Source organism: Panthera uncia, chromosome B1, assembly GCF_023721935.1.
Source record: "Panthera uncia isolate 11264 chromosome B1, Puncia_PCG_1.0, whole genome shotgun sequence".
Lineage (NCBI taxonomy): Eukaryota > Metazoa > Chordata > Mammalia > Carnivora > Felidae > Panthera > Panthera uncia.
Window position 1 is genome coordinate 71,307,247 of NC_064811.1, and position 26,321 is coordinate 71,333,567.

The following is a 26,321-nucleotide window of genomic DNA, read 5'->3' on the forward strand; positions in this document are numbered from 1 at the left end:
TTAGGTTATATGGGAGATAACTTGGGGTGCTATTCCCAGTGTGAGTTCCAAGGAACATTAGTTTCACAGAATGCTCCCTGAAAACAGTAAATCAAAGATTCTATGATGTCATACACCAAAAGAAATCTAGCTGTTTTGGCCCTATTTTTCTCAAAGTTATTTGACTTTGTGTGACATTATTTTCCTATATATGCCTACTAGCATTCCATATAAATCATGTTCTTCTGGACATCTGGAAAAAATAAATTGTAAGAACATTAATGTAATAATATGTAGTACTTTTATTGTTGCAAATATCATCTTAATCCTTCTGACATGTGGAGATAGACACTGTTGTTAAAAGCATCTAAGATCTATTAAATAGAATAAATGATGCTAGCTGTTGTTAACAAACAACTTCCAAATCTCAGTGGCTTAACACAATGAAGACTTCTTTTCACATCGTAGTCCAATGAGGGTTGGAGACAGGAAACACATGCAGAGGAGGAAGAGGAAATGTTTCCCCTCCACCCATCTTAGTTTCATTGGCTGGGACCCTGCAAATTAGACTGAGAAAAGACAGATTAATGGGAGAGAAATAAACAGAAGTTTATTAATATGTGTGTGCATGCTGCATATACACTCAGTGATGAGTAACTAAAGCGTGGTTAGAACTTGGTTATATAGCATCTTAGCAAAAGAACAATAAGCTTCTAAGGGCGCCAAACCTTGAGCTTCTAAGGGCGCCAAAATGCAGGAAGGCAAAGATCTGGGGAAGCTCATGTTAGATAAGGTCTAGATCATAAGGTTTATTTGTGTAGACTCTTTTTCTCTTTTATTTTTAAAAATTTACACCCAAGTTAGCATATAGTGCAATAATGATTTCAGGAGTAGAATTTAGTAATTCATCCCCTGTATATAGCACCCAGTGCTCATCCCCACAAGTGTCCTCCTTACTGCCCCTTGCCCATTTAGCCCATTCCCCACCCAAAACCCCTCTAGCAACCCTCCATTTGTTCCCTGTATTTAAGAGTCTCTTATGTTTTGTCCCTCTGTAGACTCTTTCTCAATGCCTGTTCATCTCTGCTGATAAGGTTCTTGCCCTTCTCCTGGTACAGAAGTTAGCGGCAGGAGGACACCTTTACAGGGGGAATTTATATTGTTTTCAAGTAGATAGAGGGAAGCCAGAGAGCTTGTCCTGTGCCTGCTTTTTCTCACCTGCCTTCAGCTCAAAATAATCCTCATGCCAGAGTGGCATATATTTTTTTTAAGTTTATTCATTTTGAGAGAGAGAGCACAAGTGAAGGATGGGCAGAGAGAGAGAGAGAGAGAGAGAGAGAGAGAATCCCAAGCAGGCTCCGCACCATTAGCACAGAGACTGACATAGGGCTCGATCCCATGAACCATGAAATCATGACCTAAGCCTAGATCAGGAGTCGGACGCTTAACTGACTGAGCCACCCAGGTGCCCCCAGAGTGGCATATCTTTGAGTGTATATTCTGCTACCTTTCCCACCTCTGCATAATTTCACTGAGGAGTGATTTGGGTTCCTTTTTTCTGGAGTTCTAGGCACTGGAGCCATGAAATCCTCCAGTATATCTTTTGTATTCAGTTGGCAGATAAGGAAAGCGAGTATAGAAGGTTACATGAGAGGTTGCAGGGGTCATGCCTAGAAGTGATATACATATTTCATATACACATTTCATTCATATCTCATTAGCCAGAACTCAATCATATGGCCCCATATAACTGCAGGGGAGGCTGGGAAATGCCATCTTCCTGGGAGCCTAGAAGAAAAATGAAACAGTATTGGTGAGGTGAACGTATGCCATTATCTCTGCCATGTTGGATTTTAAGTCATAGATTTGGGTATGGATCTTTGATGTGTCAGTCTCTAATTGAGTCCATGATTCACACAGCATGTACATGCACATGTGACTTCACTTTATTTCTTTCATGCATCCCAGTATAAAATAGGGAGGATGGCTCTCACATAATACATTAGAGGCATTTGGTATGCAAGGAGTTTTGGAGTTTGAACAGAAGGTCTGAGGAAAACTAAATGATTACACCATTGGAAAATAGTGGAATGAAACCCCTAGTCCCATAGCTTGTTTTTCACTATAATCTGTATCTAATATATTCTGGGCCCTTTCCCTGATCCTTTCAACCACAGATAACTACAGGTTTTAGGGATAATCTGCTCAGAGCTCTTCCATGTCATTCTCCACACCAAGAAGCATTATCAGTTTTCCTTCTGCTCCCAGAATGTCCTGTGATGCATGATTCTAAGAACTGGAGGAGTCTGGTGGTTCCATATGCAGAAGCTGTTTGTAAAATGAGTGACCGATCTTTACGAGTCCTGAGTAAGTTTGATTAATTTTTCACTTTATCTGTACTCTCAACAATCACTGAAGTAAAAGATGGAGCAAATTTTGGATAGAAGATTTAAAAATACACAAATGTTTGGGTATGTGGTATGTGAATGTTTGAAAAGATTAACCTAACATTATTATAATCATTACTCTTATACAAAGCATGTGTAACTCTTAGACTTGGACATGGCTTTGACTTCAGAGTTTAATAACCATAGAGGATCCAGTCAAAATAAATCTATACTTGAAAACTTTTTGTTTATGTTTTAAAACTTGAGAAATTTTGGGGCACCTGGATGGCTCAGTGAAGTGTCTGACTTCGGCTCAGGTCATGATCTCGTGGTTCGCGAGTTTGAGCCCCATGTTGGGCTCTGTGCTGACAGCTCAGAGTCTGGAGCCCACTTTGGATTCTATGTCTCACTCTCTCTCTGCCCTTCCCCTGCTCATGCTATGTCTCTCAAAAAAAACAAACGTTAACTTTTTTTTTTTTTTTTTAAGTTTTGAGAGACCCTCCACAGAACTTTAAGTGGCCACCGTTCACATTGTAATCTAAATAAACTGCAGGTCAGAGCAACATGGCAACCCTGACAGAGGATATACCAGTTTACATTTCATCAACAAATATGAGAGCATCAGCCCACACATTTTTTTACAGTATTATTAGACTTTGATATTTGCCATTCTGAAGAAAATAGTCTCTTAATTTGAATTTTAGTTTTCTCATTATGAATGAGATTGTGCTGGTTTTCCTATATCTCAGTTCCATTTGTATATTATAGTCTGGAAACTATCAGTTCTTCCCTCTTAACCCATTTTCCCATGTGTTGTTGTTAGTGTTTTTCTTTTTTATTTAGCTTTTTAGTTTTTACTTTATTTGTTTAATGTTTATTTTTGAGAGAGAAAAAGAGAGTTGTGAACAGGGGAGGGACAGAGAGAGAGAGGGACAGTATCTGAAGCGGGCTCTGTGCTGACAGCAGCGAGTCCAATGTGGGACTTTAATCCACTAACTGTGAGATCACGACCTTGGCTGAAGTCAGATGTTCAACTGACTGAGCCAGCCAGGCACCCCTATTTTATTTTATTTTTTAAAGTTTAGCAGGCTCTGTGCTGTCAGCATGGAGCCCGGCATGGAGCTTGATCCCACAACTGTGACATCATGACCTGAGCTGAAATCAAGCTTAACTGATTAGGCCAACGAGGCGCTCCTATTTAGAAGCTTTAAAATGATTAAGGCAACTAATTCTTTATCAATAATATGAATTACAAGTCTTTTTTCTCTGGGTTATTAATTTTTTTTATTTTGTGGAATTTTCACATGCATAATTATTTGAAAATATTTTAATGAAGCCTACTATGTAAACATTTTCTTATATGGTCGCTGAGTTTGGATCGTATTTCAAAAAGCCTACTCCCTCTGAAATTTAAAAAAATTTCCCATACTCCTACTAGAATTTTTTTTTTTTTTTTAAAGTAGGCTCCATGCCCAGTGTGGGGCTTGAACTCATGACCCTGAGTTCAAGAGTCACATACTCTGACTGAGTCAGCCAGGTGCCCCACTTCTACTAGAATTTTTATTGGTTCATTTTTATGTGTAACTCTTTGATCCATTCAGAGTTTATCTTGATTAAGCTTTATCTTTTTCTGGAAAAGTTTTCAGTTGTTCCCATACATTCACTGAATGATCTGTTTCATTCCCACTAATATGTAATGCCACATTTATCATATACTCAAGTATCCTATGTATTTGTGTCCATTTATGGAATCTCTACTATGTAAGTCTGCATTTCATACATCTGGGTCATATTATTTTAATTAAATTAGCTATTTTAATATTTGATAGGTTTGCTTTCTGAGAATTATGTTTTAAAGATACAAATATCTAGGTTGGAACAAAGTAATATTAAAATATTGTTATTGAGTTAATTTAAAAAATATATCCATATATACCAGGTGTTCATAAAGTCTGAAAAGATATTTTATTTTCCTCAAATCAAAAATGTCCTTGATGACATTATATGTGTGCATGTGTGTGTATTCTTATGCAAGTTTTCAGATTTTATAGATACTCTATGGAATTTTGTTTGAAAATCATGAAATCAATCAAGTAGTCAAGTATTAATATGATCAACACATTTCTTCAGAATCCTACATCTGAACTTTCAATTCCAATGATATTTGATGAGGGAAAAACATTTTTTCACATCTGTGAGTAATAAATGTCCAGGATGGTACCCCGAGACAAGATATTTTATATGTTTTGCCATCAGAAATGGAAACTGTTATCTATTTCATATGTTAAAGAACCTGGAAGAAACTGAGGATTTTTTTGGAGGGTGCATATTTATCATGGCTGATTTTATACCCCCCAGAGAAGTGCTGGGGATCTTTGCAAGAATCTTCTCTCAATACACTGGTCCAGATGCTCAAAAATGCCATCGTCTCTCAGCTGCGTTCCTGGCCTAAAATTGAAACCAATGAGAATCACTGCAATCTTAAAGCTCTTCTAGGAATGGTGAAACAAGTGTATAAGGTAAGGGTTCATCTGAATATATATATATATATATATACACACATACATATACATATATATATATATATATATATATATGATTTTACTCAATTAAAAACTTTTAGGTCTCAGCCAATTGGAGTCTTATTTTATTTCTAAAACAAAATATTTTATTCAGTTCTTAGTAATTCAGAATTTTGCTTGTTTTGCTAATTGGCTAGACTCTAGTCATATATATTACATATATGTTACATATTTTATATACAGGTTATATGTAATATATATCACATATATCATATGCACAAATACTAAAAAATGAGAATGATTATTATTTTCAGTACAGTACACAACATAATCCAGAAGTAATTTAAAATTAGCCTACTAATAAACCTAATGATTGTTGGGGGATAGGGAGGAGCCAGAGCATTTTAAGTAAAGAGCAGAATTAAATTAGTATTGTTCAATTAAAAATAATTGGCTAAAGTAAGATGATTTTATAAATATAAATTTAAATGGCAATCAAAACCAATTTCACCATAAAATATCAATCCCAACAGGAGAAAACATTAGGTACAAAAATTAGTTCATTTCAGAAGTACTAATGCACCGGTATTTCTAAAGTAGTATATTTCTTTTTTTTACCTAGCTTTATTGAGACATAATTGACATATTGTGTGACTTCAAAGTGTGCAGTATATTGCTTTGATACATCTATACTTATTCATTTTACAACTGGAAGTTTGAACCCTTTGACCAATATCTTCCCATTTCCCCCACTCCCTGACAACCACCATTCTACTTTCTGTTTCTGAGTTCAGCTTCATAGATAAGTGGTATCATACATATTTTTCTTTCTCTGAGTTATTTGACTTATCCTAAGTCCCATCCCTGTTGTCGCAAAAGGCAGGATCTCCTTCTCCCTCATGGCTGAATTGTATTCCAGTGTTTATATACATCTTCTTTATCTATTCATCCATCCAGGATGCTTAAGTTGTTTTCTTGTCTTGGCTTTTGTAAATAATGCTGCATTAAACATGGGGGTGCAGACATCTCTTTGAGATAGTGATTTAATTTCCTTTGAAGTGAATATATTTATTCAGATGAATATATTTTTTAATATAGCAAGAAGTGGGATTGCTAAATCATATGGTAGTTCTGTTTTTAATTTTTTGAGGAACCTCCATACTGTTTCCCGTGGTGGCTGCACCAATTAACATTCCCACCTGCAGTGTACAAAGGTTCCCTTTTCTCTGTATCCATGCCAACACTTATCTTTTGTTTTTTTTGATGACAGCCATTCTAACAAGTATGAGGTGATATTTCACTGTGTAGCTTTGAGCTGCATTTCCCTGATGATTATGGATGTTGACCATCTTTTCATGTACCCATTGGCCATCTGTATGTCTTCTTTGGAAAAACATCTATTCAGTTCCTCTGCCCATTTTTAAAATTAGACTGTTTTGTTTGATCAGTGGCATGTGTTCTGTATATATTTTAGACATTAATTTCTTATGAAATATACAATTTGCAAGTATTTTCTCCCATTTCATAGGTTGCCTTTTTATTTTATTGTTGTTTCTTTTGCTGTGTAGAAACTTTGTAGTTTAGTTTTTGGTAGTCCCACTTACTTATTTTTGGTTTTGTTGCTTGTGCTTTTGTTGTCATATCCAAAAAAATCATTGCCAAGACCAATGTCAAGGAGCTTTCCCCTTAGGTTTTATTCTAGGAGTTTTATGGCCTATGTTTAAGTCTTTAATCCATTTCAAGTAAATTTTTCTGAGTGGTATACGATAGGGGTCCAATTTCATTCTTCTGAATATGGTCATCCAGTTGCCCCAATATTTATTGAAAAGACTATCCTTTCCCCATTGAGTTTTCTTGGCTCCTTTGTCAAATGTTAGTTGACCATTTTTGTGAGGTTTTATTTCTGGTCTCTTGATTCTGTTCCATTGGTTTATGAGTCTATTTTTATGCCAGTACCATTACTATAGCTTTATAGTATAGTTGTAAATCTGGAGTTGTGAGGCCTCCAGTTTTGTTCTTCTTTCTCAGGACTGCTTTGACTGTTCAATCTTTTGTGGTTTCATATGAATTTTAAGACTGTTTTTCTTAACTCTGTGAAAAATGCCTTTGGAATTTGGAGAGGGATTACATCTTATCTATAGATAACTTTAGCTGCTATAGACATTTTAACAATATTAATTCTTCTTTATTTTAAATTTATTTATTTTGAGAGAGACAGAGAGGGCACAAGTTGGAGAGAGGCAGGGAGAGAGGGAGACAGACAATCCCAAGCAGCTTCCATACTGCCAGTGAGGAACCCGATGTGGGGCTTGAACTCATGAAACTGTGAGATCGTGACTTGAGCTGAAACCCAAGCATTGGACACTTAATTGACTGAGTCACCCAGGTTCCCCCGATATTAATTCTTCTAATCCATAAAGAAAGGCTATATTTCCATTTATTTGTGTTTTCTTCAATTTCTTTCATCAAAGTCTTACAGTTTTTGGTGTACAGGTCTTTCACCTCCTTGATTAAATTGATTCGTAAGCATTTCATTGTTTTTGATGCTATGGTGAATTGCTAATTGGAGTCTTAAGAAGACAAATAAGAATCATGAGGAGTCAGGTATTTTTTAATTTACATTTTATTTTTTAAAATTTACTTTTATTAAAAAAAATTTTTAATGTTTATATGTTTTTGAGAGAGAGAACGTGAGCATGAGTTGGGGAGGGGCAGAGAGAGAGGGAGACAGAGAATTCTAAGCAGGCTCTGCACTGTCAGCACAAAGCCCAATGTGGGGCTTGAACCCACAAACCATGACATCATGACCAGAGCTGAAGTTGGACACTTAACCAACTGAACCACCCAGGTGACCCATGCACATATTTTTAAAGTAATGCATATAAGGAAAATGTTTGGCAGAAAATAATTGGGAATTTTTTTTTATTTTATTTTTAATTTTTTAAAATTTACATCCAAATTAGTTAGCATATAGTGAAACAATGATTTCAGGGTAGATTCCTTAATACCCCTTACCCATTTAGCCTATCCCCCCTCCCACAACCCCTCCAGTAACCCTCAGTTTGTTCTCCACATTTATGAATCTATTCTGTTTTGTCCCCCTCCCTGTTTTTATATTATTTTTGTTTCCCTTCCCTTATGTTCATCTGTTTTGTCTCTTAAAGTCTTCATATAAGTGAAGTCATATGATTTTTGTCTTTCTCTGACTAATTTCACTTAGCATAATACCCTCCAGTTCCATCCACGTAGTTGCAATATAATTGGGAATTTTGATAAGGGAGAAACTTTATGAGACTGAAGATGTTTTGTAATGTACTTCTTTAAGAAAAAGTACACATCAAAATCTGTAGGCTTATCCCATTTTTCATTCTTGATAATGGTTGTGTGTTTTTTTTCCTTTTACAAAGTCTTACCAGAAAGTTTTTTAAAGAACCAATCTTTTTACTTGTTGATCCTCTCCCCTGTACGTGTTATTTACTTCCTTAATTTATATTCTTAGATTCTTTATTTCCTGTCTTCTATCTTTTGGATTAATTTGATATGATAGAGGCTTATTTAGAGCATTGATTTTCCAGAATTGCTTCCTCTGGAAAGCCTTCTTAAACCCCTTAAGTCCTTCTCCAATCAGAAATTGTATCCTCCTTGCCTGACTACTTGTTTTTATCTACTAGACTATGGGTTGGTAATCTATACCCATGGGTAGCCTCATATTTTTGTAAATAAAGTTTTATTGGAACATACCCACACTTGTTTTCATATTGTCTAAGGTGGTTTTGTGCTACAAAATGGAAGAGTTGAATAGCACCAGATATTGTATGGTCCCAAGTTCAAATATTTACTGTTTGGATTTAAGAAAGAGTTTGCTGACTACCGTACTAGACTGTAAGCTATGTGTCAGCAAGGACACTTTTTAGCTATGTTTTGTCTCACACCTGACAAGTAGTATGTGAAAAATTAATATTAATCAATGGAGAAAGGGCTGAATTTATCAAAAGTTCCTTGGATTTTTATGGTGCCTTTTTTAAATGTTTATTTATTATTATTTTTTTATTTAAACAAAATTTTTTTTAACGTTTATTTATTTTTGAGACAGAGAGAGACAGAGCATGAATGGGGGAGGGTCAGAGAGAGAGGGAGACACAGAATCTGAAACAGGCTCCAGGCTCTGAGCTGTCAGCACAGAGCCCAATGCGGGGCTTGCACTCATGGACCGCGAGATCATGACCTGAGCCGAAGTCGGACACTTAGCCAACTGAGCCACGCAGGCACCTCTAAATGTTTATTTTTGAGAGAGAGAGAGAGAATGAGTGGGTAAGGGGCAGAGAGAAAGGGAGACAGAGGTTATGAAGTGGGCCCTGGGCTGACAGCAGAGAGCCCAATATGAGGCTCAAACTCATGAACTGTGAGATCATGGCCTGAGCCAAAGTTGGATGTTCAACCAACCGAGCCACCCAGGCACCCCTTTATGGTGATTTATTCTCAAGATCTAGAAATTGTTTCTAGTAAACCTGTACCCTAAGAATTGTTTTACTAATCTCCACTGCCAACATGTTATCTTTTACAGTATTTATGAAAATTAGGTAAATTATATATCAAAAAATGGAAGTTTTATAGAACTCTGTTTCATCATTGACAAATGCATTGGGTTTATAGAGCTCTAATCATATAATAGCCATATTATATTTATATATATTATATATATTACATATATGTAATATATATGATATATTATATATGTATATATATGTATATAATATAATGATATATATTACATATATGTAATATATATCATATATATGATATATATGTAATATATATATAATCACTTATTGATAGAAAATAAAACTAACAAGTCATGTTTTCTTTAAGGTAAATAAAGCTAGGTGTCGACTACCAGAAGATACTTTCAACATAAACGAACTCTCCTATTTGCTGAACTTTCATGAAGACAGAAGAAGACTGTTCCTTAGGGATAACAACCTAGTAAGAGTAATATTTTTCCTTCTGAAAATGTTCATTCTTTTATAGGAGGACATATTAATAGCTATGTAGGTATCTCTTTGATAACTCAAGATTTGAAAATTTCTTCACTGCAATGCTAAATTGCTAAATTAGATGATCATTTTTTTAGAAATACATTTTCTTAGAAATTTTTCTAGATAATTTGAATTCTTAAAAACAGATTCCAAAAAGTATAGAGCAAAACAATTTACAGTGATGAGGTAAAGGGAAAAAGTTTTTCCCCCTTTTAATTATTAAAACTATTATTATCTCTTTCTATTTTTTAGATACCTGCGGAAAACCTCAGTCCCATTATTTTCAGTGATTTTCCATTTATTTTTAATTTGCCATCCAAAATTAAATTATTACAAGCTGAGTCCTATTTAAAAATAATGGTATGTATGCTCTACTTTTTTTTATTATGTAAAATTACTAACATATACAAAATAGAGATAATGGTGTAGTGAGCCCTATCACAAAATTTCAGAAGTCATCAACATTTTGCTGCACTTCCCCATTTCTGACTTGTTTTTTAGTTGTCACTATTTTAGCTGAAGTATTTTAAAGCAAATCCCAGGCCCAATTTTCTTTCACCTCTCCATACTTCAGTGCATCCTTTCTGGTTGTTTCACTCTTATTCATGCTGAGATTCTTCAGTGGGTTCAGGTGGTGACCACATGATTCTTCCATTTTAATGCTTCCCATTAATGCTTTACTTATTCATTTATTTATTTATCATATTTATTTATTTATTTATTTATTTATTTATTTATTTTTTTTTTGAGAGAGAGAGAGCACAAAAGCAGGTGAGAGAGGCAGAGGGGAAGAGAGAGAGAGAGAGAGAGAGAGAATATATTAAGCAGCCTGATACTCAATGTGGAGCCTGACATGGGGCTTGATCCATGACCCGGGGATCATGACCCGAGCCAAAATCATGAGTTGGACATTTAACTGACTGAGCCACCCAGGCACCCCACCCCCGTGTCAACATTTTATTTAATAATTCTATCCATTGTTTTGGTTGAAGTTTGCACAATGGCATTATTTCTAATCTTATCATTACTTCCAAAGTTACTGACTAAATTCTGTAAAGAACTTTTCCTCATCAACCAGGGTCACTTGGCTACATTCACACAGGAAAGTGGAATGATGCTTAATCCTTTTTCTTTAATTATTAAATGTTGCCAGGGGCGCCTGGGTGGCTCAGTGGGTTCAGCGTCCGACTTTGGCTCAGATCATGATCTCACAGTTTGTGGGTTCAAGCCCCACATCGGGCTCTGTGTTGACAGGTTGGAGCCTGGAGCCTGCTTCAGATTCTGTGTCTCCCTCTCTCCGCCCCTCCCCCACTTGCATTTTCTCTCTCTCTCTCTCAAAAATAAACATTAAAAAACTTTTTAAAAATGTTTTTTAAAAAAGGATCATGTTTACTACAAATGAGATAGCTTGTAATTATTTAGCTGTACCTCCATGGTGACTAATTCCTTGTATATAATTCCTAGATGCCATGGTTTCACAGATCCTGTGATCTCTTTGTTTTTCACAATGTAGTGTAGATTATTATGCCCTTTTTTCTTAAATAATTACAGTATGAGTATATACAGCAGTAGCAGGCATAAGTATATGCTATGCAGACTATGTTTATTTGAAATATTAAACACTTCCTAGTGTTCCTATGAGATTCCTAAAATATTTCTTTTTTTAGGGCTTAAAACAGAAAGAATACCTGGATTGGGGGCAAGTGAATCTGCCAACAAAGGATGGACAACCTACATTTACACTTAGAGTCAGACGAAGTCATCTAGTTGAAGATGCTCTGCTTCAGTTAAGCCAAGTTGAAGACACTGACCTCTGTAAATTATTAGTGGTACAGTAAAAGTCTCATTGGACATTTTTATTAATGTGAAAGGGGAACATTTATATAATGTAGTAAAGGAGGAGCCTGCCTTTGCAACTATAGTTATCAGCTGTATGGTTTTCCACAATCTGGGGTGCCTGGCTGGCTCAGTCCGTACAGCATGAAACTCTTCATCTTGGAGTTGTAAGACTGAGCACCACACCAGGCACAGAGATCCCTTAATTAAAAATTAGAAAAAAAATTGCTTACCCTTTAGAGAAAAGCTATGGGATGTTTAATTGAATATTGGGATTAGGTGTTAACTATTCATTACCTATGACTACAAAATTGCTGCATAGTGAACCATCCCAAAGCTTAATTACTTAAAATAACAATAACTTATTATAGAGATCTGAAATTCAACTAAGGATCTGCTGATTTAGATCGAATTCATTTGGGCGGCTTTACTGATTTTTGTCTGCACTTGTTTACATATTTGGGAGTTGGCTAGGTATTGGATGATCTAGGCTAGATTAAGCTTGGCTGGGACAGTTTGGATCTGCTTCCTGTGCTTTTCATCTTCCTGGGACCAGCAAGCATAGTATTCTTCTCACTTCAGTGCCAGAGGTACAAGTTAGCAAGCCTAATAACACAACTGAAGTTGCTTTAGTCAAAGCAAGTTACATGGCTCAACCCAAGTCAAGGGCGATGAAATATACTCAGCTTCTTTAATGGGAGAAACTGCAGAGTTACATGCAACAGATATGGATCGAGGAGGGGTACAGAATTTGGGCTATTAATGCCATCGACAAGCAGCTGGTAGAATAGATACTTTTCCTACTTTTTGGCTCTAGTTTTATTTTATTTTTAAGGTTTATTTATTTATTTAAAAATTTTTTTAAAATATTTATTCAATTTTGAACGGCAAAGAGACAGAGCATGAGCAGGGAAGGGGCAGAGACAGAGGGAGACATAGGATCTGAAGCAGCTCCACACTCTGAGCTGTCAGCACAGAGCCCGACGTGGGGCTTGAACTCACAGACCGAGAGATCATGACCTGAGCTGAAGTCGGAAGTTTAACCAACTGAGCCACCCAGGTGCCTCAAGGTTTATTTATTTATTTTGAGGGGGGGGGGGACAGAGAGAGAGGGAGAAAAAGAGAATCCCAAGCAGGCTCTGCACTGACAGTTTGAACCTGACACGGGGCTCAAACTCATAAACCGTGAGATCACGACTTGAGCTGAAATCAAGAGTTGGAGGCTTAACTGAGTGGGCCACCCAGGTGGCCCCGGCTCTGGTTTTAGTCACAGAGTTTCTACTGTATTGGTTCTAATTCTAATCATCTTTCACTTCATCCTTTTGGGTACCTGTAGGGTTTTTACTGTGTTGGAGCTCAGATCATTTGCCCTGTTGAGGACATAGAATGAGTAACTTTTTAAATAAAAGCTGGACTCTGTACAGAAGAGAGATTTTCCTGGTATGAGAGGATAACTTAGGCTCTCAGAGGGAAAGCCAGAACCTGGAGGGTAGCACTCAGACAGGAGAGGGATATTTTCCACCGTGGGACTAAATGGAAAACAAAGAAGCTATTTTATAGGCCAGACTTTCTAGTTGTGTATCTCCCTCTGTATCTACTTTCTTTTAAATTTTGATTATGAGGAAGTCAATAGAAAATTATTCTGCCCACAGGAGATGACAAAGAGGTAGGAAGCTGAGCTTCAAGACAGAGCCAATCAAAATACAGACTCCTAACAAGGCAAGGTTGTTGAGGCCACTTGTGAGTGGGTCCTGACCACAGTGAAGGCAGACTTGCCAGTGTTCAGTGAGTAGAAATTAGCAAATTGGAAGTAAGCTTAATTTATTATTGGGATATCCAGATGGAACACAATGTGGGCCGTTGGAGATGAGATGATGGTCTGTGGCCAAGGAGTCGGTTCATCAAAGTGGCAGAGATAAGATCTTCCAGGCAAAGGAAGGAGAAAGTGAATGCTTAGTGAAGCTTATATTATAACGATAAAAAGAAATTAGCCAGGGAAGAAGTGGAAAAGTAGTTAGAAAGGTAGGTAGGAGGAAAACTGGGATAGTACTTAGCCACAGAGCCCCAACTTTAGAAAAGGACAATTTCTGCAGCACAACTTTTCTTTTAATAAAGCTAGAACAGTTTTGGCTTCTTACATCTCATACTTGGGTAGGTTAAGCTACCATACGTGTTCAGTGTCAAAGTGTTTAACTTGAAAATATCTTAAAAAATAGGGGCGCTTGAGTGGCTCAGTTGGTTAAGCGTCTGACTCTTGATTTCGGCTCAGGTCATGATTTCGTGGTGTGTGCGTTTGAGCCCCACATCAGGCTCTGCACTGACAGTGAGAGGCCTGCTTGGGATTTTCTCTCTCTCTGCTCCTCCTCCACTTGCTCTCTCTCAAAATAAATAAATAAACTTAAAAAGAGAGAAAACATCTTAAAAAATAAATAAGGGGTGCCTAGCTGGCTTAGTTGGTAGAGCATGTGACTCTTGATCTCAGGGTTGTAAGTTTGAGTTCCACGTTGGGTGTACAGATTACTTAAAAATAAAATAAAATAAATAATAGAACTGGGGAAAAAAAAAGAAAGAAAAAGAAAAGGACAGTTCATAGTGACTTCCTACAGGAGGGCTATGGACAGTTAGGTCTGATGGTTCTTTCAAAGCTGCTAAACCCAGAAGGACTGGGAGGGCAATTTATCAGAAGTTTTTGTTTTGTTTTCTTTTCTTTTAAGTTTATTTATTTATTTTGAGAGAGAGAGAGAGAGAGAGAGAGAGAGAAATGGAGGAGCAGAGAAAGAGGGAGAGAGAGAATCCTAAGCAGTTTCTATGCTGTCAGTGCTGAGCCCAGCATGGGGCTTGATTTCACAAATGTGAGATCATGACCTGAGCTGAGATCAAGAGTCAGACGCTTAATGGACTGATCCATTCAGGCACCCCAATTTATCAGAGTTTCTAATGAGGGGAGAGGCAGGAGAAACCAAATAGCTGTTGACTAGAGCCAGAGCTATAAAGTCTGAATGATGAGATGAAGGTAGACATTAAGGGAGAAGAATCAGGGAATTTAGTGTTCCAGGGACCTGAAGCATATCAAAATCTTGTTCAAGAATCTGGTCAACATAATTGGTGAATACTAAGTCTGGCTAGAATCCTCATTTACTTAGTTCATATGACAGTGTAAAGGATTCACACACATACAATAATCTGACAATAAATAGGTTTGCGGCATCTGCTTGCTCAGCAGGAAATTGAGTGAGGTGTGGGATCAAAGGGGTGTGGGTTTCTAGGAATTCTGATGGCTGCAGGAGGTTTGAAACTTTTCCAGAAAGATCAAGGCATTGTATTTTAAAACTGAGCCCGGGAGTGTGTTCTCTTTCCTCAGATTGAATTTATTAAAGAAATTTGTTCTGTGGGAGAAGGGGTAAAATCTGAGTTCTTCCACTGTGTATTTGAAGAGATGACCAAGACAGAATATGGAATGTTCATATATCCTGAAGAGGGTTCCTACATGTGGTTTCCTGTCAGCGTGAGTCTCTTATTTATTTTCTTACAGTTTTACAGAACAGAAAAAGTATACCATATACCGCAACACGAAACCATACATGATAATGTAAAATTCGATCATATAAACAGCCTTGTTACTCATGATCCAGAGCAGCAGCTCTAGCATCTCTTGGAGCTATTAGAACTTCAGGCCCCACCCCAGATCAGAGCATGTATTTTATAAGATCCCCAGGTGATTTTATGCACGTTAAATTTTTAAACAGCTTTTATGAAGTATAGTTGAGATTCAATGGACTATGATACATCCAGTGTCTGATTTGATAAGTTTTGATATATGTATGCATATGCCATGAAACTATTACCACAGTCAAAATAATGAACATATTCATCATCCCCCCAAATTTCTTAATACCCCTTTCCAATGCCATTCTTCCCCCGCTTCGTTCTCCCCATTCCCCTGCCTCATGCCCATGCAACCCCAACTACTCATCTGATTTCCGTCACTGTGGGGTAGTTTGAATTCCTAGAATTTTATATAAATTCTAAGATTTCTATTCCAGTGCCAGCCTTGATGTTAGCAGGTGAATGGCTTTGGGCCACTTACCTCATAGCCTCAATCTACATGCCCTATTTACTTACAGTAATTGTGAGGCTAAATGTTACAAATGTATTTAGAGTGTTCAGGCTAGTGGTCTCTCGGCTGTATGGTAGTGATGGCCTACCAAGATGTGGCCAGTGTTTTCCCTCATCTCCGACTACCAAGTGTGGAGAGAAGAGTGAATCCAGTTTCATCAGGACTCTTCTTTCCACCCACCTTCACGGTCGACAGAATCAGTCACCTTCCCTGACCCATATGCTTGTCCTTGTCAGCACGCCTAGGCTGAGGGCAGTATCGTCCAAGGGGACACGCTTATATGACATGCCTAATGCACGATGAAAGTGCAGAGAAAGTGTGCTCTTCCTTCTGCAGAGTTGTTTTTCTACATGAATTTGAAGGCAAAGACTATGAAAGTAAATAATGAAAACCTTGGTTTATAAGGCTATCTGAGCAAATTTTTTTTATACCCCCATATGCTTTCAGTAACAGTAAGTGAATTCGTTTATTTACCTGAACTATCAATTTGTATGTTAACTTATGGAAGAAATTTAAATTGTATTAAAGCCTGTGTAAAACTTCAAACTTTATTTTCCTGAAGCCCATTTTGTTCTTAATTTGGGACTTTTAGAAAAGGGAACTGAAACCATTTTTTACTCATCTAATTATCCTTTTGGATTATTGATTATTTCTAATATATTATGGTTGCTTTTTTTTCTTTTCCTTTTCCAGCCTAAATTTGAGAAGAAGAGATATTTTCTCTTTGGGATGCTGTGTGGACTCTCCCTGTACAATTTAAATGTTGCCAACCTTCCTTTCCCACTGGCTCTCTTTAAGAAACTTCTGGACCAAAAGGCATCATTGCAAGATTTAATAGAACTCAGTCCTCTTCTCGGAAAGTAAGTAAATGTTTTTCCAGGACTGTAATTAGTAAGTCTCAGTTGTTCAGGAATAAATGATGCTAATCACACACATACACACAGAGAAAAGGTCTTTAATTGCAATAAATGTATGCTCTTTTGATGAATTTGAATTTGAGCATGACTTATAATAAAGTACATGTTCAAAAATAAAGAAAAGCCAAATGTTCTAATTATCAACCTAGAGCTCTGGCCTAGTCTCTTGATTTTATCTAGATGGAAACAGAACACAATATTCTTAATAAGAATAATGCATGCTATATGTATTTTAATAAATCATAGTCATATTTATTTAAATAAATCAGTGTGTCATCAACTTTATTTTTTGAGAATTGAAAAATACTTGTTCTAAGTTAAAAAGCAAACTAAATCCTGTAAGGAAAATACTGGCAACATATATGACAAAGGAGTAGTATCGCTGATATATAAATATATATGTGTATATGTGTGTCATCATACATAAATATGTATGGCTGAGTGTATGTATGTGTGTGTGTATGCATGTGTGTGTGTGTGTGTGTGTGTGTGTATATATGGCTAATAAAAAATGAAAATATGTTCAACCTTATTAGTAATTGAAGAACTATAAATGAAAATGAGATCTTTTTTCTGCTTCTAGATTGACAAATGTTAAAAAGTTTTTCATAAAATATTGAGTTGGCAACAGATTGGGGAAAAGGATTCTCTTCTCATGTACTATTAGTGGAAAAAGAAACTGCCCAGATTTACACTGCCCTGGCCATCCAGAACAGAGTTTCTCAACCTTGGTAACACTGACATTTTGGGCTAGATAAATCTTTATTGTGGAGGCTGATCTGAGCATTAAAGATGTTTAACAGCTTATAGGGTTGCTACCCATTAGGTGCCAGTGGCAACCCGTTTGCTAACTGTAACAGCCAAAGAGGTTTCCAGATTTTGCCAAATGTCCTCTATGTCCAAAATCACCCCAGATTGAGAAACACTGGTCTACAGGAAGGGGCTCCTTTCTATAATTTCCATCAAGACACAGCAGTGTCTATGTGTTAGCAGTGACCCAACCAATCAAACTGTAAAAAGAGGTTAAATCTAGGAAGAGGAAGTGGGAAGATAAAGAGAGGACATTTACCTGGCATTTTATACACTTCTATATTGTCAAAGATTTTTTCCATTAAACATTACTTTTGAAATTTTATAAGATTAGTAAATGTAACTTTAAAAACAAAATAAAATTAAAAATAACTTTTTAAATGAAAATTTTCATTAGGAATTTGCAAGAAATTCTAAATAATGAAGCTGATGACATTGGAGAAGAGCTTTACATATATTTTTCTGTGAGTACCAATGCAAACCAGATTATAGTTTAGCTTGAATCTGTTTTTTAGAAGAATTTTTACTATATTACCTTAAATAGGAGAATCCTTTGTTTTTGTTTTTATTTTCTGCCCTGCCCCTCTGGGCAGAAGGGTATTTTACTTCTGTACTGTAAGACGTTCCTCCCACCTGTTCCTCCTTTGATACCTTAGGTTTATATCCTCTCAAATAAGTGAAAATACAGCAATTACGCAATCGATGAGAACAATGTAAATAATTAAATGCGTAAGACAATATACAACATATACTAGGGTAGGTTTTTTTAATTTTTATATGTATTTAAAAGGCTACTACACAAATAATTATTTAGCTCCCAGTTATTTAACATTTTATAGGGAAGAAGGTACTGGTATAATGGTATTGTGGTTGTATTTGGGAGAAAGAATTTATTCTGCCTTTAGAAGTCCTTCTACTTGGACTAAGAATCAAATTGACATGAGACAGATTAACAGGAGAATGTCAAATTTAATCTTGTACATACAGGGAAGCCATACAAACATGGAAATTCCAAAGGCAGGTAAAATGAGGTATATATGTCATTCTGACCTAAGGAAAAGGGTGCAGGTCCTCTATCTAAATTATTTTTAGACAGTTGAGGGGGAGGTAAAGAGCTTTTCCTGAATCTGCTGGGGGGGTTTAAATTTTTGGTTTTGTGTCTGTGTGTGTGCGCTTCTGTAGGTTTTTTATTGCTTTTAACTCAGAAATAACCTTCATGCCAATGTGGCCCATCATGGGGCAACCTGCCCATGGCCCCTGCAGTTGATTATTCAGACTTTTTTTCATGTTTGGTACCTGAGTACATTTTGCTTACAGATACACTGGGACAAAAATGATGTGGATTTAATTCCAAATGGGATCTCTGTACCTGTGGACCAAACCAACAAGTAAGTTTTGAGACACAGAATACATATAAAATGTTTGTATCACTATAATTTAAAAAATAAAAATAAATTATTATTTATTTTTGAGAGAGGGAGAGAGACAGAGCGTGAATGGGGAGGGGCAGAGAGAAAGGGAAACAGAGAATTGGAAGCAGGTTCCAGGCTCTGAGGTGTCAGCACAGAGCCCGACGACATAGGGCCTGAACTCACAGAGACGCAAGATCATGACCTGAGCTGGAGTCGGATGCTTAATTGAGTGAACCACCCAGGCGGGCCAATTTAAAATTTTTTTAAATATTTATTTTTGAGGGGCGCCTGGGTGGCTCAGTCGGTTGAGCATCTGATTCTGGCTCAGGTTGTGATCTCGCGGTCTGAGTTCGAGCCCCACATCGGGCTCTGTGCCGACAGCTCAGAGCCTGGAGCCTGTTTCGGATTCTGTGTCTCCCTCTCTCTCTGGCCCTCCCCCGTTCATGCTCTGTATCTCTCTGTCTCAAAAAAAATAATAAGTAAACGTTAAAAAAAATTTTTTTAATAAAAAAAAATATTTATTTTTGAGGGGGGCCTGGGGGGAGGGCAGAAAAAGGGAGATGCAGAATCCAAAGCAGGCTCCAGGCTCTGAGCTGTCAGCACAGAGCCTGACATGGGGCTGAACTCACAGGCCATGAGATTATGACCTGTGTCGAAGTCAGACGCCCAACCGAGCTACCCAGGCACTCCTCACTATAATGTATAAATGTATTTTAGCTTTTCAGATGATCATTTTAGCTCCTATTCTCTGAGAAAAATTGGTGGACTCTGCTGGGTGTGAAGTCTACTTAAAAAAAAAAAAAAAAGTTACAGGGTAAGAGAAGGGGAAAAAGGAGTCAGGATTAAATATTTCCTTTGCAGCACTTTCACTAGTTATCAACTTAACAATTATTTTTGAGTCCTTACTCTGTACCAGATTCTATTCTAGGTACCAGAGATACAGCTGTGAAAAAGACAAAACCTGGAACTTAAGTTTCAGTGGGACAGAGACAATATACAAATAAATTATTATGTAATATAATGTCAGATAAGGATGAGCACTGTGATGAAAGTTAGTTAAGAGATTTACAGTAGTTTTATGCTGGAGCCAGCTGGTATCTGCTTGTGAGAGCCGACTGTTCAATTTTCAAAAATGTTGAGAGTTTATTATTAAAATATCAGTAGCATGAAATCAGCCATGGTGGGAATATTACACCAGAACTGGCAAATGCTGCAAATGAGGATTCCCTTTCATTTTCTTCTCTTTAGGGAGCTGGTTGTTAACCACTTACCAGCACTGGTTTCAGGGGAGAGCTGATGGGGATTGGTTTAGACAGGACAGTCCACTTAGGACAGTTCACAACACTGCTCAAAGGGTGGGAGACTGTCATGTTTCCGGTGGATATCTGGTGGAAATACCTCCAAGTAGCAACCCTGCCATCAGGAAATTCATCATGGTGTGAGAAAGCCAGACTTCGCAGAAATAATTTACACACAGTAACGTGTTGTGACAGAGGAGGGAGAAGGGAACAGAGGACCAATCCTGAGAAAGTCATGTTTATATGTAACTCTGGATGGAGCAGTTACATGGAGAAGTTACCATGTAAAGAGGGAGCACTGCATGCTGTGGCCTAACTACAAGAGAGACAGGGAGACCACAGAACTGAAGGTCAGTTTGGCCAAAGCTTCTAATGCAAATGGGAAGAGGCCAGCGGTGTCAGCCAAGAGTGAGATCAGGGAAGTTTGGAATTTGTCCTAAGGGCAATGGAAAGAAAGCCTTTGAAAGATTTTAAGCAGGAGAATTACATATTCATTTTTTTTAATGTTTTTATTTTTTGAGAGAGAGAGAGAGAGAGAGAGAGAGAGAGAGACAGAGACAGAGCATGAGCAGGGGAGGGGCAGAGAGAGGGTGACACAGAATCCGAAGCAAGCTCCAGGCTCTGAGCTGTCAGCACAGAGCCCAATGCTAGGCTGGAACCAATGGACGACCTGAGCTGAAGTCTCAGGTGTCCCTGAGAATACCAGGCATCCCAGAGCCACCCAGGCATCCCAGAGAATTACATATTCAGATTAGAGTTTTTAAAGGATTTTGGAAGAAAATGAAAGCAAAACAAAGTCTTAGTCCTTTTGCTACATTCTCTGAGGTTCCTTCCTCCAGCTGACCAGATGTTTTTACTTCTCTCTGTCTACAGGGTTGTATGCTATGTAGAAACAATTTATTTTTTCTTTCTCAGTAGAAATGGTAAAAAGGGCAAAGTAGAGAATATTTAGTCAATGGTAAAGTATGTTATCAGCTTTTTCTTTTCTGCTTCCCTCAAGGAAAGAATATGTTTCCGTATGTGTTGATTACATTTTCAACACCTCTGTAAAGGCAGTTTATGAGGAATTTCAGAGAGGATTTTATAAAGTCTGTGACAAGGAGATGCTTACAATTTTCCAGCCCGAAGAACTAATGACAGCAGTGGTTGGAAATACTGATTATGACTGGAAACAGTTTGAAAAGGTTGGTGATAACGAAAAGTGCCCCCAGTTCTTCCAAACAACTTGTGTATATTCCTTCTAAAAACCACTTTTCTCCCTCTTTTTTCTCAAGAATTCACAATATGGTCAAGGATACCACAAATCACACCCTACTATACTGATGTTTTGGAAAGCTTTCCACAAATTAACTTTGGAGGAAAAGAGAAAATTCCTCTGTAAGTATTACTAATAGGTGGATTTATACTTAAATATCTTTTTAAAAGATAAATACTTTATTTGCCATGAAGTCATTATGCATAGTGTGGGTCACACATGTTAATGGCAAAGCCAGGCTTCCTAAACCAATGTTTTTATTTATAAAAGCCTAGTTTCCCATTAAAAAAAAATAATAATAATACACATATCACTAGTTGGTTCCTAATCAAACCTTTAATCTCACATTCCTATCTTTATTTATCTAAGACCTATGGAATTAGGACAATGTATATTTCTCTAATACCATTTTAGAAATAATACCAATAGCAATGACCGCTGATGATAATACTAACAGCATTTATTGTATGCTTATTCTATCCCAGGCATTGTACTGACCACTTCATATCTGTAACTTCCCTTTATCCTAATAGCAATGTTTTGAGGTAGGTACTTATTTTTCCACATTTCAAAACTGAGGAAAAAGAGGCTTGATGCATTTAGTAGCTGACCTATATTCAGACAGTTGGTGAGTGTGAGAACCCAACAGGTTGGTCCAAAGCCAAGGCTCTGAACCACTAAGCTCTGTGGCCTTGTGGTGTAAGAATGTCTCTTGGTGGGAACCCTAAGGTTTCCCTAGCACAGACTTAATGACTTATTCTCTCACCTCCCCATCCCTTTGTTCAGTTATTCCTGAGATGTACTTCTTCTTGCTATTTTTGTTGCTACTGAGGCCACTGGAGGACAATTCCAACTTCTCCACAAACTACTTATTCACAGGCCCAAACTACCTGTCTGATTTTCTCTTTGAATGGTAAACTTCTGCTTCTGCCCACTGGTTCCACTGTCTGTGCATTCAGTGAGTTCACTAACATCTTCCCACCTTTGACTTTTTCTTGGGCTTTCCCCTCTGCCTTGAAAGTTTATGTAACATCTTTCCTTGAGAACTAACTAGCCAGGTGTGACCCCTGACTGAAGTCTCCCTGCTACCCCCGCCTGGTGCCCCCCTCAGTCTCAGGGCCTTCATTAGACTCTTCATCTCATATTTCCTAGTTGAGCTAAATTACACTTCCCTGTATCTTGCTATTCTCTTTCCTTTTATGTGATTTTCCCCAACTAGACCATGAACTCACTGAGGACAAAGACCAAAAGTCATGATTTTTCTATGCTCCACATGGCCCTATGTGGTTCTTGCTGCACAAGGGTACTCAGTATTGTTTACTGAATGAAATGATTGATTTCTCCCTTTTTATTTTATGTTTTGTTCTTTCTGTGAAACATCTTAACTGCACCAAAACCCATAAAATACTTAGGACTAAAGGTAACCAAAGAGGTGAAAAATCTATACACTGAAAACTATAGAAAGCTCATGAAAGAAACTGAAGAAGACACACACACACACAAATGGAAAAATATTCCATGCTCATGGATAGGAAGAACAAATAATGTTAAAATGTCGATATTACCCAAAGCAATCTACATATTCAATGCAATTTCTATCAAAATAACACCAGCATTCTTTACAAAGCCAGAAAAAAAAAAATCCTAAAATTTGTACGGAACCAGAAAAGACCCCAATAGCCAAAGCAATCCTGAAAAGAAAACCAGAACTGGAGGCATCACAATTCCAGACTTCAAGATGTATTACAAAGCTGTAATCATCAAGACAGTATGGAACTGGCACAAAAAACAGACACTTAGATCAATGGAACAGGAGAAGCCAGAAATGGACCCACAAACATATGGCCAACTAATCTTTGACAAAGCAGAACAGAATATTCAACGGAAAGAAGACAGTCTTTTCAGCAAATGGTGTTTGGAAAACTGGACAACAACATACAGAAAAATGAACCTGGACCACTTTTTTTTTTTAATGTTTATATTGAGAGACAGAGACAGACAGAGCATGAGCATGGGAGGGGCAGAGAGAGGAACAGACACAGAATCTGAAGCAGGCTTCAGACACTGAGCTCTTAGCACAGAGCCTGAAGTGGGGCTCGAACTCACAAACTGCGAGACCATGACCTGAGCCGAAGTCGGACACTTAACCAGGCGTCCCAGAACGTAGACCACTTTCTTACGCCATCCACAAAAATAAACTCAAAATGGATGAAAGACCTAAACGTAAGACGGGAGGCCATCAAAATCCTAGAGGAGAAAGTAGGCAAAAACCTCTTTGACCTCAGCCGCAGCAACTTCTTACTCAACACTTCTCTAGAGGCAAGGGAAACAAAAGCAAAAATGAACTGTTGGGACCTCATCAAAATAAAAAGCTTCTGCACAGCAAAGGAAACAATCAGCAAAACTAAAAGGCAACTGATGGAATGGGAGAAGATATTTGCAAATGACATATCAAGTAAAGGGTTAGTATCCAAAATCTGTAAAGAACTTATCAAACTCAACACCCATAAAACAAATAATCCAGTGAAGAAATGGGCAAAAGATGTGAATAAACACTTTTCCAAAGAAGACATCCAGATGGCTAACAGAAGCATGAAAAAATGCTCAACATCACTCATCATCAGGGAAATACAAATCCAAGCCACATTGAGAGACCACCTCACACCTGTAAGAATGGCTAATATTAACAACGCAGGCAACAACAGATGGTGGCAAGGATACGGAGAAAGAGGATCTCTTTTGCACTGCTGGTGGGAATGCAAACTGGTGCAGCCACTCTGGAAAAGAGTACAGAGGTTCCTCAAAAAATGAAAAACAGAACTACCCTAGGACCCAGAAATTGCATTACTAGGTATTAATCCAAAGGATACAGGTGTGCTGTTTTGAAATGGCACATGCACCCTAGTGTTTATAGCAGTGCTATTGATAATAGCCAAAGTATGGTAAAAGCCCAGATGTCCATCGACAGATGAATGGATAAAGATGTTGTGTGTGTACACACACACACACACACACACACACACACACACACTGGAGTATTACTCAGCAATCAAAAAGAATGAAATCTTGCCATTTGCAACAATGTGAATGGAACTACAGTGTATTATGCTAAATGAAATTAGTCCATCAGAGGAAGACAAATATCATATGACTTCACTCATTTGTGGAATTTAAGATACAAAACATGAACACAAGGGAAGGGAAGCAAAAATAATGTAAAACCAGGGAGGGGGACAAAACATAAGAGACACTGAAATATAGAGAACAAACTGAGGGTTGCTGGAGGGGTTGTGGGTGGGAGGACGGGCCAAATGGGTGAGGGGCATTAAGGAGGTTACTTGTTGGGATGAGCACTGGGTGTTATATATAGGGGATGAATCACTGGATTCTACTCCTGAAATCATTATGGCACTATATGCTAACTAACTTGGATATAAAACAAAACAAAACAAAACAAAAAACAACACATCTTAACCAAAGTCTATTTCTTTCTAGTTTTTCTTAAAGGAAATGACAGGCTGCATGCAAGAGGCAAACAGGAAATGGGAATCCTCTTTCGCTGTCCCAAAACTTTCAGTGAAAGAGATAACCCAAGAGCATTGACATGTCATAATATTCTGGACCTCCCTAAATATTCTACGATGCAAAGAGTGGAGGAGGCCCTTCAAGTAGCCATCAACAGCAACAAAGGATTTGCTTCCCTCCAAATCACAGACTGACTCCTGATAGTTTTGGTGATGCCTTGTATTCTCAGGCCCTCTCATCTTCAACTCGTTTGTTCTTCCTTAGGTCTAAGTGACACAAAGGGTTGAATAGATTTTAGAATTAGTTGACAAATGTTGGGGTAAACAATAATATGATGAATCAAGAATAATTTTTTAAGAATAATTTTTTAATAAATTAACATTTCTTGATCCCTAAATTTGTTATTTGAATGTTTGCTTTTTACTGAATTATTCCTGAACAATAATTTTCATGTAAAAATAAACTGAATATTAAAAGCCAACAGATATTTTTAAAAATGTTGTTCATCTAGGGGCACCTGGGTGGCTCAGCTGGTTAAGAGTTCAACTCTTGATTTCAGCTCAGGTCATGATCTCATTGCCTGTGAGTTCAAGCCCCATGTCCTGCTTTGCGCTGACAGTGCAGAGCCTGCTTGGGATTCTCCCTCTCCTTGTCTCTCTGCTTCTCTCTCTCTTTCTCTAATTAAATAAATAAACTTTGGAAAGAAACAATAAAATAAAATGTTGTTCATCTAATAAACACTGTCTGCAAATATTAAAGATATTATGCTGGTTTGAAAAAATAAAGTAATTCAACAGGGTTTTGAGGCATGTAAATATATATTTTATATTCTAAAATGTCTTGAATTTAGCCAGCTGCTGAGTAATTTTATTGAAAAATCTATATGTTAAAGGATTCATTAGTTCATTGAATAAATACTTATCCTCAATCCTGTTCCAAGAGTCAGTCTAAATGCATATATCATTATTTTGGTTAAACACTGAGCCCAACCAGGAGCTCCCATCCGATGGTAGTTGGAGAAAATGAAGACATGAAATATGTCTTAGCAATATGGCTATAGAATGAATTAAAGGAGAAGTTAAGTATGGCTATAAATGGCCAATGGATTTTTTTAGATCAGTTCTGTCTTGTATTAAATTATAAACTGTAAACTGTTCTATAAGTTCCTGTTGTATGGCAACCATACAGAGAAGCCTTGTATCAGTGGCACTTTGGAAAAGGAAAGAC

General features: G+C 37.3%; 1 protein-coding gene across 1 annotated transcript in view; it reads left to right on the forward strand.

The window, feature by feature from the left end:
• The window catches only part of HERC6 (HECT and RLD domain containing E3 ubiquitin protein ligase family member 6), a 61,714-nt gene extending 35,593 nt beyond the window's left edge, over nucleotides 1-26,121 (forward strand). Inside the window, exons 12-23 of the mRNA XM_049630863.1 lie at nucleotides 2,157-2,346; nucleotides 4,725-4,885; nucleotides 9,758-9,871; nucleotides 10,177-10,284; nucleotides 11,592-11,753; nucleotides 15,122-15,265; nucleotides 16,571-16,737; nucleotides 18,002-18,068; nucleotides 18,922-18,992; nucleotides 21,315-21,498; nucleotides 21,589-21,691; nucleotides 25,065-26,121. Coding sequence (XP_049486820.1) covers nucleotides 2,157-2,346; nucleotides 4,725-4,885; nucleotides 9,758-9,871; nucleotides 10,177-10,284; nucleotides 11,592-11,753; nucleotides 15,122-15,265; nucleotides 16,571-16,737; nucleotides 18,002-18,068; nucleotides 18,922-18,992; nucleotides 21,315-21,498; nucleotides 21,589-21,691; nucleotides 25,065-25,288 — 1,695 coding nt within the window. The 3' untranslated portion in view covers nucleotides 25,289-26,121. The remainder of the gene's footprint in view (nucleotides 1-2,156; nucleotides 2,347-4,724; nucleotides 4,886-9,757; nucleotides 9,872-10,176; nucleotides 10,285-11,591; nucleotides 11,754-15,121; nucleotides 15,266-16,570; nucleotides 16,738-18,001; nucleotides 18,069-18,921; nucleotides 18,993-21,314; nucleotides 21,499-21,588; nucleotides 21,692-25,064) is intronic.
• Nucleotides 26,122-26,321: the final 200 nt, after the last annotated feature.